We start from the raw sequence: 12,342 nt of genomic DNA, 5'->3' as shown, positions 1-12,342 counted from the left end.
CTACCTAATATATTTGGTAACGCGATTTGGTAGACGATCGTTTAGATTTGTTTTTCCAATTCTATCATTTAATTTATTTAATTTGTTACATGATCGTTTAATTAATTGAATTACACAATCGTTTAGATTTGGGTACACAATTTTTTTTTCAAAATTTGGTATACCATCGAAAAATGAAGAAAGACATGCATGCATTTGAAAATATAGCGAAAAATAAGAAAGACAATGGAAAGAAATAGATTTGCTACCCAAATCTAAAAACGACAAAAATGGAAGAAATCACATCTAAAAAGAAGCATAAAAGATAAAGAACGAAAAATCGAGACAAAAAAATGGAAAAAAAAACCTGTAATATTTAAAAAATGGCTAATGACTTTGTCACGGGTCGAAAATATTTATTATATTTATGAAAGTTTCCCAAAAATTAAACTAAGCTAGAAAAGTTATTCCTATAATATAAACTTTGTGGAGGGTAAAATAGTCTTTTCAAAAGTGGAAATGGATAGGATAGGCCTGAAGTTCAAAAACAGCAAAGCCATGGCTAAAACAAACAACGCGCACACACACACACAACACAAGACCTTCAGCAGGTCTCTCTAATGGCGTCTCTTACTCTTTCCCTCTGCGCCAATTTCTCCCTTCAATGCCGACTCTCCACCAACCATAGTCTACCTTTATCCACCCCATTTCCCTCTTCTAGTTCCAACCATCATTTCCCCCTTTCCACTTCATCATCTTCCCTCAAGCTCTCTTCTTCCCGCTCTGCATTCTCCTTCCTCCTCAACTCCTCCGACTCTGAAACCGCCGTAATCGACTCTGACCCTGACGCTTCTCAAGCCCTTGAAATCCCCTCCCAACAGACCCCCAACCGCGAGGAAATCTTTGCGGTTGTTATGGTTAGTGTTTAATTTCACTGCTTTCCTTCTGTATTTGGCTAAAATGCTGGACTTCGGTATTGCGGACTCATCGTTTATAATATGCTTAATTCCATTGCTGCCTGTATGTGTGTGTATATGTGAATTTGTTTCCAAACAGATTGGATCCCGCCAATATATAGTCTTTCCAGGGCGTTATATTCATACCCAGAGGCTGAAAGGGGCTAACGTCAATGATAAGGTGGGTTTTCTTATTATTCCATTCGTTTTATATTTTGATTATTTGAGTTGCTTGCTGAATTATGTTATACTTATGGAGATCAGAGTATGCATGCTTTGTTTGAATTTTTAGGTAGCACTAACATACTGTGCTCAACAGTGACTTGCATTGTTGTTTCTCTTTATGTACTTGGCAACTTCTTTCCGAATAGTTACCTAAGAAGTAAAAAAGTGATAGAGTTTTAGAAATTGATTGGGAGACTTTAGAGTTTAGATATTATTCGAGTAAAAGTGCCATCGTCTGTTCTCATGGTTACTCTTGTCAAAGTAATTGAGTTTCCATTTTTCATTTTGGTATTAATTCGTTTGGCGGTCTTCCTAAGTTAGAACCATCAGACAATATTAATATAATTTTTTTTAGAAAACTGCGGTTGGAATTTAAAAGAGAATAATGATTAGAGTCTGAAAACAAGAGATATAGAACAACTCTGTTATGGTATCTTTCTACTTTATACTAATTACTTGTACCATTATGGATATGTCTCCATCACCAAGGTCGGCCACTGTTGGATAAATTTAGGTCTTTTATGGTCCAAAGCTTGCTTTTGCTAGTGAAAATTGGTTTCAACACAAAATTTAATATAGAGCTTGCGTATTTAGCATGCTTAAATAGATTTTAGATATTTTGAGCAATATGCCTATTATCAAACATTTGACTTATCCATGAGGGGTTTGAGATCTGGATGTCTCGACCAACTGCATAAAAGTGATGGCTTGAGAATTTGAAGGTGTGCGTGCGTCTGCTTTATATTATTTTGTGAATGATGTTGCTGCTTGGCTTAGCATGCTATTCAATAGGACATCAAGGGGAAAAAGTGTAAGTTGGCAAGAACATATCCTGTGGAAAGATACTTGGGTATGAACCTCTTCCTAGAAAATTCCCCCTTGATCTTCGATCTTCGATCTTTCTCTAAAAATGGATGGGGCTCCGGCATTGCGAAAGAATTTTGGAATTCAAATGTTGGATCCTGGAATTTGAGGTTTAGAACAAGCTAGAGAGATGCGGAAATTGAAGAATATCGAGCCCATCTACACTGCCTCTTTATAACATAATTTGAACATAAAGTCGAGTTCTTTCTCTGAGAGCTCTCACACAAGGCTATAAATACTTAAGATAAGCTCCAGTTTTCTGAGAATGGCCCATATGATTTTGTCTTCACATTGTTGTACACTCTACCATTAATAACTTTCTGAATCACAGAATCATCTTTTACTATCACGTGTTTTTGCAAAGACCAATTGGAACTATCTCTTCTCATCCTTCAACTGGAAAACAGTTCTCCCTTAAGACCCAAGGCGTTCACGCCTTAGGAGAGAGCCTTCTGCGGGCTCATTGGGCAAGAAAGAAATACAAGAGTCTTCCAAGATAAGGATTCCTCTTACTCTAGATTTTTTTGTCCTATAGTTAACCCAGTTGTGATTCGGTGTAAATGCTCCCTCCTTCATCACTATAGCTTTTCCATCCTCCTTTCTAATGGTAGGGATCTTTTGTAGCTCTCCCTTTTGAGATCTCCCTTTTGAGATTTTCCTCTCTTGTAGTTTCATACAATCGTGAAATTGTTTCTCATCCATACAAATAAAAGTAAAATAATAAAAAGAGAATAAATTAGAACTAGTGAATGTTGTTAAGTTTGGTAGAAATTTTGAGAATTGAGATAATTTAGATAAGTCATTCATGAGTAGTGGTGCTAGAGCTTGGTCTTGGGGCAGTGTCTTAAGTCAAAACAATTTGACAGGAGTGTCTTTACAGCCTAATTTTCTTTTCCTTTATATTTCATTAAATAATAATAATAACAACAATAATGTATTATTATGAAAAAAAAATAAATAAAAAAAAAAACCTTTAGAAGAAGATGGGTTCCTTTTATATGATTCTGTTACAGATTTCATGAATCATGGGTGTTTTTCAGTTTTCTTTCAATTAGTTCTTTATGATCGATTGACTATGAATCTCAACACTTATCTCTTATTCTTTTTGATACAAAGAGTTTGTCTTTTCTCTTACTCCATCGATTTTTGCACGTTCGTTCATTGACTCTCAAGTCATCCAACCATCCTTGTGATTTTCCTTAGCTCATCTGTTGATCCTTTATTTATTTTTGCCAACATGAGTATAACTCTACTGGCTTGTACCGAACTAAGGTTTGATCCCCCACCACACATATTTGTTGATCTTTTTCTATCTCCTGGTCTTCATTTCTTCATGGAGGCTAAAATCTCATAGAAACTTTGGTTTTTTCCTAGTGTCCAAAGTTGTTGAGTGTATGGTTTTGAGACCCTGCTTGTGTATGTCATACAATAAGGTTAGCCTAAGATTTGGATTGTGTTCTATGAAGGTGTCACTCCACGATAAAAATTTGGAATATGTTTCTTGAGAAAATTTTGCATTGGTTTGGTTTTTTAAGACTTTATTGCTATATAATAAGGGAACGTGCTCGCTAATCCTCCTTTGCGTAGCATAAAAGTGGGTGGGTTTCTTTGATAGCAGGAGGTCGTGTTTTTCTTTGGGTATTTCACTACAATTTTACAGTTTTTTGGGGAGTACTTGGCTTGTTTTTCTTTTTCTATTCTTAAAAGAGACAGATTCATTTAATAGAGAAATTAAGAATAAGATATATTACAAGTTATTGTTCAAAGCACTTTAATGGGGAAAAATAATGTTTTCTGGGTAATTACTAAAGGAGTTGGAAAGAATACACTCCAATATGGAACTGAAGAAACTGCCCTATTCTAAAAAGTACCTGTAGAAAGTTCGATCTCCTGAAAATTATTATATTTCTACCTAACTACATCCTTTTTTTTAAAGTACAACTTGGGGGTAAGGGGAATTGAACCTGGGGCCTCTTGTCCTTGGAAATATACATGTGTCAGTTAAGCTAAGCTCATATTGGCAACCTAACTACATCTTGAATAGTCTTCACCACATTGTTATCAAATTCTGCTTTACCCCTTTTAGCAAAGTCCCTCAAAGGTGTCCTATAGTTTCTTTGATGTTCTTTGGGAGGCACCAGCGGATGTTAAAGATTTGGAATAAAACATTGGACATTTTGCCGGTTGGAAGTAGATTCGCAACTGAGGAAGGGATGATCACAAATTCACAACAATTTCATATTTCTTTTTGCATAAAATGTATCAATTGAGAAATAAGTAAATGCTATAACGTGACCTTTTTACTTTGCCATTAATATTGGTTCCTTCCATTGTGATCAAAGGCAGAACATGTTAACGATGTTTTTCTAATTCAGCTTCGAGGGAGATTTTCCTATATATTTTTTTCATAACAGAGTTTACTGTCGATCCAGCTGCTAGAGAAAGGTCGTGAAGTTATTAATATTTTCGCATCTTCCATCCTCTTTTTTTAAATAGCATTTTCTTGGTGGCAATGGGGAGTAATCCATTCTTCTATGTCACCTTTCAGGAGATTTCTTCTGAATTTCACTTTTAAGAGCTTGAACAAGCAATGTATCAAAAGAAGAAACGAGCTTTAGAAATTTGACGAGATTATGGTACCTTATCTATTGACCAAAATTTATGTGAAAGCCTGCACATACGCATTTACCTAAGTTGTGAATATTGATTTAGGTTGTAGTGTTTAGATTCAGCATTGATTAGCTTGATGACTAACGATCATCAGGCTTATTGCGTAGTAGCAGATCTTGTCTCATCTAATGTATGTGCAATTCATTTTGTGATACGGTGATTGTCTTAAATTTTTCTAATTTTTTTTTGTGCAGATAACTCTGAACAAGGTTTTGCTCGTGGGAACAAAAACTCAGACATACATTGGAAAACCAGTAGTTACAAATGCCGCCGTTCATGCTGTTGTTGAGGAGCAGGTAATGCATCAAATTGGTTATCATCCCTTCATCAGAATAGAAAGAGGAAGAAGACCAAAGGAATAGAACAATGCTTCTTTTTTGCTTGGATTGTCTTCTTGTTTTTGTTTCTCTCCCTAAGTGGTCATTTGTTTCTCATAATCAGGGATTAGATGACAAGGTAATTGTCTTCAAGTACAAGAAAAAGAAAAACTACCGACGAAACATTGGGCACCGTCAGGTATTTTTCGGTCTTAGCCGCTCACTTCTCACTACTATTGTTTTACCACACAAATTTGCAGTATGTTGGGATTAGCCTTCATACCTCTCTCTCCCTGATGTGCATAAGTTTAGGAAAATTATTTGAATCCACGTTTGTCTATGTAGTTTCTAAACCTCCTCTTTTTTTGGAATATGTTTCTTCATCTGTTTTTACCCATATGATGCAGCCCAATACGCGAATTAGGATAACTGAAATCTCTGGATATCAAGACTACCCAGCAACCACGCTCGAGTCGTAGGAACAAATTCCGATGCTTTGAAGTTCCCTATTTCTTGCTCAAGATTCCCCTTTTTTGTATGTAAGTTCTTGTGATTTAAAATGTTTCAGTTGAGTTGTTTCTATCTGATAATGAATCTCAGAAGATCCTCCGGTGACCATTATGTCAAAATTTGAAGGAAATATATTGCTAATATGGAGTCCTAGGAATGTACTAATTTGTAGCTTAATATTAAAGGGTATCCAAAACTTAGTGGGCATATTTGAAATATGGTAAAGAATCAATTGTCTTTTATTTCAGTGTCACAAAAGTCTTTTATAATGATAACAGTTTTTCAAGCTGATTTTGGAATTAGAAGTAGAAAAATAACCAACAAAATAGATAAATCTAAAGCTAATAATGTCTACAAGCTTGATTGTTTAAAACCAAATGATTAACAAATTAGCACAAAATAATTTCATTAGAACTCTGATTGTTTACCATATGAATAATGCAGAAACTATGAGCCTTCGTTTCTACACTACCCTAGTCATTACTCAAATATAAAGTTTCTTTTTTCCTATTCAAGTAATTTATTCAAAAAGGCTAAGTTATTCAAAATGTGAACAAAAAGAGGTTAGTCTTAGTTATAATTTTATTTTATTGAAGTCGCTTCTAACTCTTTTTTTTTCATTTGAAATTGATCAAATATGTGCTCAAAATAGTTTTATTTAGTTACGCTAAAATATTTATATGCTAGTTGAGTATTATCGTTTTGCCCTCAATTTTATGCCAGAATTATAATGGTATAGCTATTAAGTTATAAACGAAAAATTGTAGATGCTAAAGAAAAAATGATTGCATAATATTTTTACCGATAAACTCCACTATTATCATTAATTTTTTAAAATCTACCACAATTTCATGGGACACAACCACAAATCACTCATTTAATTGTTAAAAAATATGTTTAACGAATATCATTTACTAATCCTTTAAAACTCATTTTTGTTAAAGAATATGTTTAATAAGTATTATTGATCAATCCTTTCAATCAAAATATTTATAAAAGCAAAATACGTCTGTAAGTACCATTTTGAACTAGGTTTTGAGGAAGGTAATGGTTTACATCTTAATTCATAGCATTTGTAAACTTAAGTAACCTTTATATAAATTTTTTATCTTGATTCGCTAACATAAATATAACTCTGGTATTTTAAGTTTACTTTTAGCTTCATACATGTAAAATATAATATCATTGAAGGAAACTAAGAGCTGTAATTGAAAGACAATACAGCTTAACCAATAAGATCATTGGAATATGTAGAGATCTAGGGAGAGAAAATAGTTATTTTTCAATTTGTAACCTGTTTAGATCCTGTATGCGTTATCAATATACGATGCAACAAAAATTATGATAAAATGTAAATAACCTATATTGATTGTAATCAGTGAGCTCCTAACGTGAATATAGAATATCTTCACCTATTTTTTCTTTTTAAAACCTCCAAACAACTGCCTATAATCATCTTCTGAACGTATCATTTGAGCCATATAACAGCTTGATGGTACAGTTTGTGTCTGAATCGACGCGGTATTGCCACAGCTAGTATAGTATTATCATCAATAAGAGCATTTGAAATCAATATCGATCTGTACAAACCAAGAAAACAAGAGGTAGTTGGTATATAAGATGACTAAGCAACAGAGAACATTCGATAGACTGTGACTCAAAATGTCAAATCTGACCAAAATCGATGCTCTGTGTATTGTGCAATGCAAATGCAAACGGATTACATATTTCAGCACTGAATTTTGTTATCATTGTGGTAAAATAGTATTTTCAGAATGATGGTTAAGTTTTATTTCGAAGGGGACGAACAAAATGCCATTTCTTTCAAGGTAGTATACTCTTGTGACTAGCAATAAATCTTAAGGGGTCACTTTACCTGGATTAGCATCAAGGTAGTAGTACTTTTGTGACTAGCAATAAATCTTAAGGGGTCGCTTTACCCTGGATTAGCAAGAAGTTTGTGTTTGGAGTGTAGAGTTGCAAGACGAAGTTTCTTTCTAAAAGTGAAACATAGAGAAGGAGAGAAAGGAGTTCCTCAATAAATGTGAAAAAGCAGAAAATGAGAAAAAAATGAGTTACTCGGTAAATCGTAAATATGTAAACTTCAGGAGGGTTTACTAATGAATTTGAAGTTAGGTCGTTCAACACCAACCTAAACCTGGTAAAACTTAAGAAGTTGGTGGTCCGAAAGGCCCCTACCATTGTAAAATGATCGATGTTATGCTATGCTAAATATCTGAAACAGATAACTAACTCCATGGTGGCACATAGGATGAAATGAGTAAAAACAATGTGGGAAAAATTTTTCCTTCCAAAACTTCTAGAATTATACTTACGGGAGACAGAAAAAATCATAATACAAAGACCTGTTATAGCAGCCATCCATAGACATGCCTCAGGCAGAAATGACGGAGCCCCGAAAATTCGCCGTCATTCGTATACTCGCTTCCTCTTTAGAAGTGTAGGTAGAATGGAGATAAAGCCAATAAAGAAAAGCACAGACAAAGTTTTGAAATCGTATAAATCCTTGACCGATTTAAGCTCTCCAAGTGCAAGTCCAGCCTGATAACAAATATAACGAGTTAACAGTTAGCTAATTGGCCCATACATATTCTTAGATACCTTCGAGGTCACATACGTTTCAACTCGCTACTAGAAGAAAAACAAATCATAGCATATATTCTTCAACATGCTTTAAGAAAAATACTGCAGAAATTGTAAGGTCTTGCAAGAAGTTGATAAGAAAAAAGGCAACAAGCATATATAACCATGTCAGGAAAATTTCCACCAAGTATGGTGCTTGTACAGGGAAGAAATTATATATAAATGTAAGGATCAAATAAATTACACAAAAAGACTGCGTCAACAAGAAGGTGAAGATTTATAGTCTTCAGCAAAGAACCACGACATACAGACAATCCAAGATGTGATAAGCGTCATGCCTTTCAATTACCAAGTTATATAAGGGATAAGGCAACCAATACATCAGACACGACGCAACCATTTATCCAATCCACTGCATTCACAAAATTAAAATTTCAAGTATTCCATCTTTCTCAAGGGTTAAAAGAACTCCTCAATTTCAAGTTTTCTCCAACAATATTTACATGGAAAGCGGTCCAAAATACCCATAAATAAAACTGAAAAACAAAAAACAACTGGAAAAACATATCCGAAAACCAACAAGACATTTAAAAGTCTATAATGAAAGAAATTTACCCTGACTGTGATATAGGATGCTGGAACAAGGCCAATTAAAGTTGCCAAGAAGAAAACATGAAAAGGGATGTCAACAATAGGCGAAGCCAAGTTGATAAAAAGATTTGGTAATGTTGGTGTTATCCTAAGAAATAGCATATAATTGAGTAGCTTTTCTCGATGCTTTGCTATCTGGATACTCGAAGCCAAGAGTTAAAAGCAACATAAGATGAGGTTAGCGAGCTGCCATATAATTGAATTTTAAACAAAAATTACAGTAAATAAATACCTCTGCCTGGAACAATTTCAACTTTTCAGGCCACATCCAATAAACTAAAGGTCTTCCAATCAACTTAGAGAGAAAAAAGCAAGAGGATGCCCCAGCCGTTGCATTAAATACAACTAATAGAAGGCCTCTGATAACCCCAAATAGAGCTCCAGCAAGCAATGACATGAAAATTGTTCCAGGAATCATGAATGTTTGCATGAATATGTAGGTAGAGCAATAACCTAGAATGAATTGTGCTGGATGATCTTTGGCATAATTTGCAAAGAGATCCCTGGAATACAATTAAAGAGAGATATATAAATCACGATAACAATCAAGCATTAAAAGTTAGATTGATCAGGAACAAAATGCCAACAGATAACAATAACCCGCTTGAACATTTTGATAAACTACAAAACCCAGCAAGCACTTTTCAATTTGATTCGGGGAAAAACATTGTGCCATTCAGACTTAGGACCCCTAACTCTATTACCGCATTAAACTACTCCCAAAACCAAAAGCTTAAGCTGATACGTTATGTTAATCCTTCAATCATAGTTTCACACAAATAACCAACGACAAGTAACAATGACCGGGAACTTATTTTACAGTTTCAAAAGGCACTACCCCATAAGATGTTCCTCATCCATTCTGATTAGGCAAGAAACCACATCTTTCAGAACTGCAAACATTAGTGGTGTTCAAAGGAACTCGGGAAAGTAGTCCGACTGACCAAACCGACCAATATGTCAGTGATGGGCACTAGTTTTAGTCCAAAACTGACTCCAACGGACAGATGCTGACCCTACAATACACAGTTCCACCCTCAGGATCCCCATAACCATTTGGAAATCGACTTCCTTCAATACACAAAAGCGACTTCAGCAAAACCATGCCATCCCCTCTCCGTTCTGACAATAAAAAAAAATGATGAAAAAAGCAACCCTCAACACTGATTTCAAAAATACTAAACGGCACAAGGGGAGGAGAGGCAAAATGTCGTAATATGTTTCCTAACCGAAAAGAGGCCGAAGAGAAGAGCACATACTTAAGAACACGGAGATCCGAAAGTGTTCGTGGGAGCTTAACGCTCTGGTATTCTGCAGAGGGCATTGTCAAGTACACACAAAGAAGGCCAGTGGAGCAGAGAAGGAAGATGCCGAGAGCAGCCGCTAGCTCCCATTTCGTCAATGGAAACCTTTCAAATTTAGGCTTCTTGGCCGTCGGAGAGTCATCTTCCTTCAGTTTCTCCTCATCCCTCATCCCCACATTCCTCGAAGCCGCCATTAATCGATCAAACTAAAGATTTTTCCCCCAAATTTCGCAGGACGAAAAAGAGAATTCAAAAGGGTCACCCAAAAGAACAAAAGGGTTCCCAATAAAGTAGCTAATGGACACTGCTACGTAGTTTTGGGGTTAAATCAATCGTCAAATGTTGGTCAACAGGATCAACGAGTGAAACAAATGAAAAACCCAGATCTGGGAATTGGTTATTTGTAAAAAAAAAAAAAATTAAGATAATCGCTACTAGATAATGGGAGAAATTTGTGTTCGGGTAAGAAAACAGAAATTGGGCAATCTGAGGAACACAGAAACAGGGGAATCGAGAGAATTTTGTGGCAAAATAATGAAAAGGGGTTTCAGTGGGGAAGAAGCTTTGTAATGTATCATCAATGGCTCAAAGGCAGCGTCTGATCTCGGAGAGTAATAGAGGAAGACGGTGAAGTCTTAAAAAAAAAAAAAAAAAAGATTGACCCTCTTCTTCTCTCTGTCTTTAGAGCATCTTTCTCTTCCACCTCTTTATTTATTTATCGGGTGTTTTTTTTATTAATATATTTTCCTCCAAACAAGGAATTCAATTTATTTTATTATGATTTTTGTAGGAAAATAAATAGCATGTTTGCAAATTTGTAGGATACAAAAGGATTTTCTTTTTGAAACATGAACAGAAAAATATTTCCCAAATATGGTCACTTTCTTTTGATTCCTTGGGCTGCCATTTAGAACATTGGAATATATATAAATATATAGATAATTGAATTTTTTATTTGTTTCTATCTAATCCCCATAGTTTTTTGTTATTAAATATTGACGTTAGTTTTTATTTAATCCGTAGGTTTTAAAATATTATATTTTTATTAGGTTAATTTTCATACATGTAATGAATCACATAAATGTTTACGACTCGTGTAATTAAAACAAAAATCCCATGAAATTGGTACAATATTTTCATAATTTCTAAATTTGTCTTTGAATATTGTGGACAATTCGTCATTTTTTTTTCTTCTTTGTGATTTAGGGTGTGTTTGATTCACATTTTGAAGTGTTCAAATTTGCAAAAAAATTATTTTGAAAAATATTGTGGTATTTGACAAGTTCACAAAATGTACTTTTAAAAATTAGTTTACAAAATAATTCATCTTAGAGAAACCAGTCGAAACCAACTTTTAGAAAATGAATTATCAAGTGATTGATTGAGAATCCACAATTTTTTTTTCATCTTATATTGAAATTACAAAAATATACTTCATACTACCCCTCCTCCTCCCATCTTTCTGCCCCATTTTTGACTGGGTAATCTTGGCTGGACTCAAGCCTAAGATTGCCCAAGAATCCTTAAATATCCTTCTTTGTTCCAGTCTCTTCGGGAACTTCCTCGAGTTGGCCCGAGTTCCATCTCAATAACCACTTTGTCCATTAACTTGGTCGAAAAAGCTTCGAAATTTATCTCGAGATCCATCTTCTTAAGCTTTCCTACCCTTGATCTCAACTAGTCATCACTAAGATTAACCCCAAAACTACCGAGGATTTCCTTACTGACGCATAACAGTGACGTATGCCCACTCAACAGAAAAACAGTCACATATGTTAAGAATGACCCATACTCCAACACCTATAATGCTAGGTGGAGAAATCATCCTAACTTTAGTTGGGGAGGATCAAGTCAAGGCAATTAAGGGCAACAAGGTGGTCAAGGACACCATCGCGGCGAGGCAGCTGATCATCGCCAAAGACATTATGACAGACTGCACCATTCACCACTCCAACATCAGTAAGCCACCACCACTACTTTATTCCCCTTTTTATCCATGGAATTTCTTCTGCACGAGTTCATACAGAGGAATGATGCCCTTCTACAAAACCAAGCCATTTCTATCAAGAATTTAGAATTACGACTAGGGCAGTTATCGAGCGAGGTCTCCGAAAGACAAAGAAGATCCCTCTCAAGTAACACTAAAATGCCAAGCTAGGCGAGGGGATCCGAAAAAGAGAAGTGTCAAGCTGTGACACTTAGAAGCAAAAGGAATTTGACCATCTGTGACCCTGAACCCAAATGTAAAAACTTCACTTCTAC

General features: G+C 35.1%; 2 protein-coding genes across 5 annotated transcripts; one reads left to right on the top strand and one right to left on the bottom strand.

Moving 5' to 3' along the window:
- Positions 1–520: 520 nt before the first annotated feature.
- On the top strand, positions 521–5,662 carry LOC103500436 (50S ribosomal protein L21, chloroplastic). The gene is made up of 5 exons (XM_008463739.3): positions 521–896; positions 1,036–1,116; positions 4,889–4,990; positions 5,136–5,210; positions 5,419–5,662. Exons 1-5 carry the CDS (start codon positions 600–602, stop codon positions 5,488–5,490), a joined length of 627 nt encoding a protein of 208 aa, XP_008461961.1. The 5' UTR covers positions 521–599; the 3' UTR covers positions 5,491–5,662.
- Positions 5,663–6,784: 1,122 nt separating this feature from the next.
- Positions 6,785–10,785, bottom strand: LOC103500434 (uncharacterized membrane protein At4g09580-like). 4 transcript variants are annotated; one of them, XR_007819491.1, is made up of 5 exons: positions 10,036–10,785; positions 9,009–9,279; positions 8,741–8,911; positions 7,398–8,083; positions 6,785–7,101 (listed from the first exon to the last, which is right to left on the bottom strand). XR_007819491.1 is itself a non-coding variant. In XM_051082200.1 (4 exons), exons 1-4 carry the CDS (start codon positions 10,272–10,274, stop codon positions 7,952–7,954), a joined length of 813 nt encoding a protein of 270 aa, XP_050938157.1. In that variant the 5' UTR covers positions 10,275–10,785; the 3' UTR covers positions 6,785–7,951. The 4 variants fall into 4 exon arrangements, 1 of the variants encoding a protein (XP_050938157.1); XR_007819478.1 differs by having other exon boundaries at positions 7,858–8,083; XR_007819472.1 differs by having other exon boundaries at positions 7,888–8,083; positions 10,036–10,784.
- Between the last annotated feature and the right edge of the window lie 1,557 nt (positions 10,786–12,342).

Source organism: Cucumis melo, chromosome 1 (assembly GCF_025177605.1).
Source record: "Cucumis melo cultivar AY chromosome 1, USDA_Cmelo_AY_1.0, whole genome shotgun sequence".
NCBI classification, from domain to species: Eukaryota; Viridiplantae; Streptophyta; class Magnoliopsida; order Cucurbitales; family Cucurbitaceae; genus Cucumis; species Cucumis melo.
This window is presented reverse-complemented; position numbering and strand designations above follow the sequence as displayed.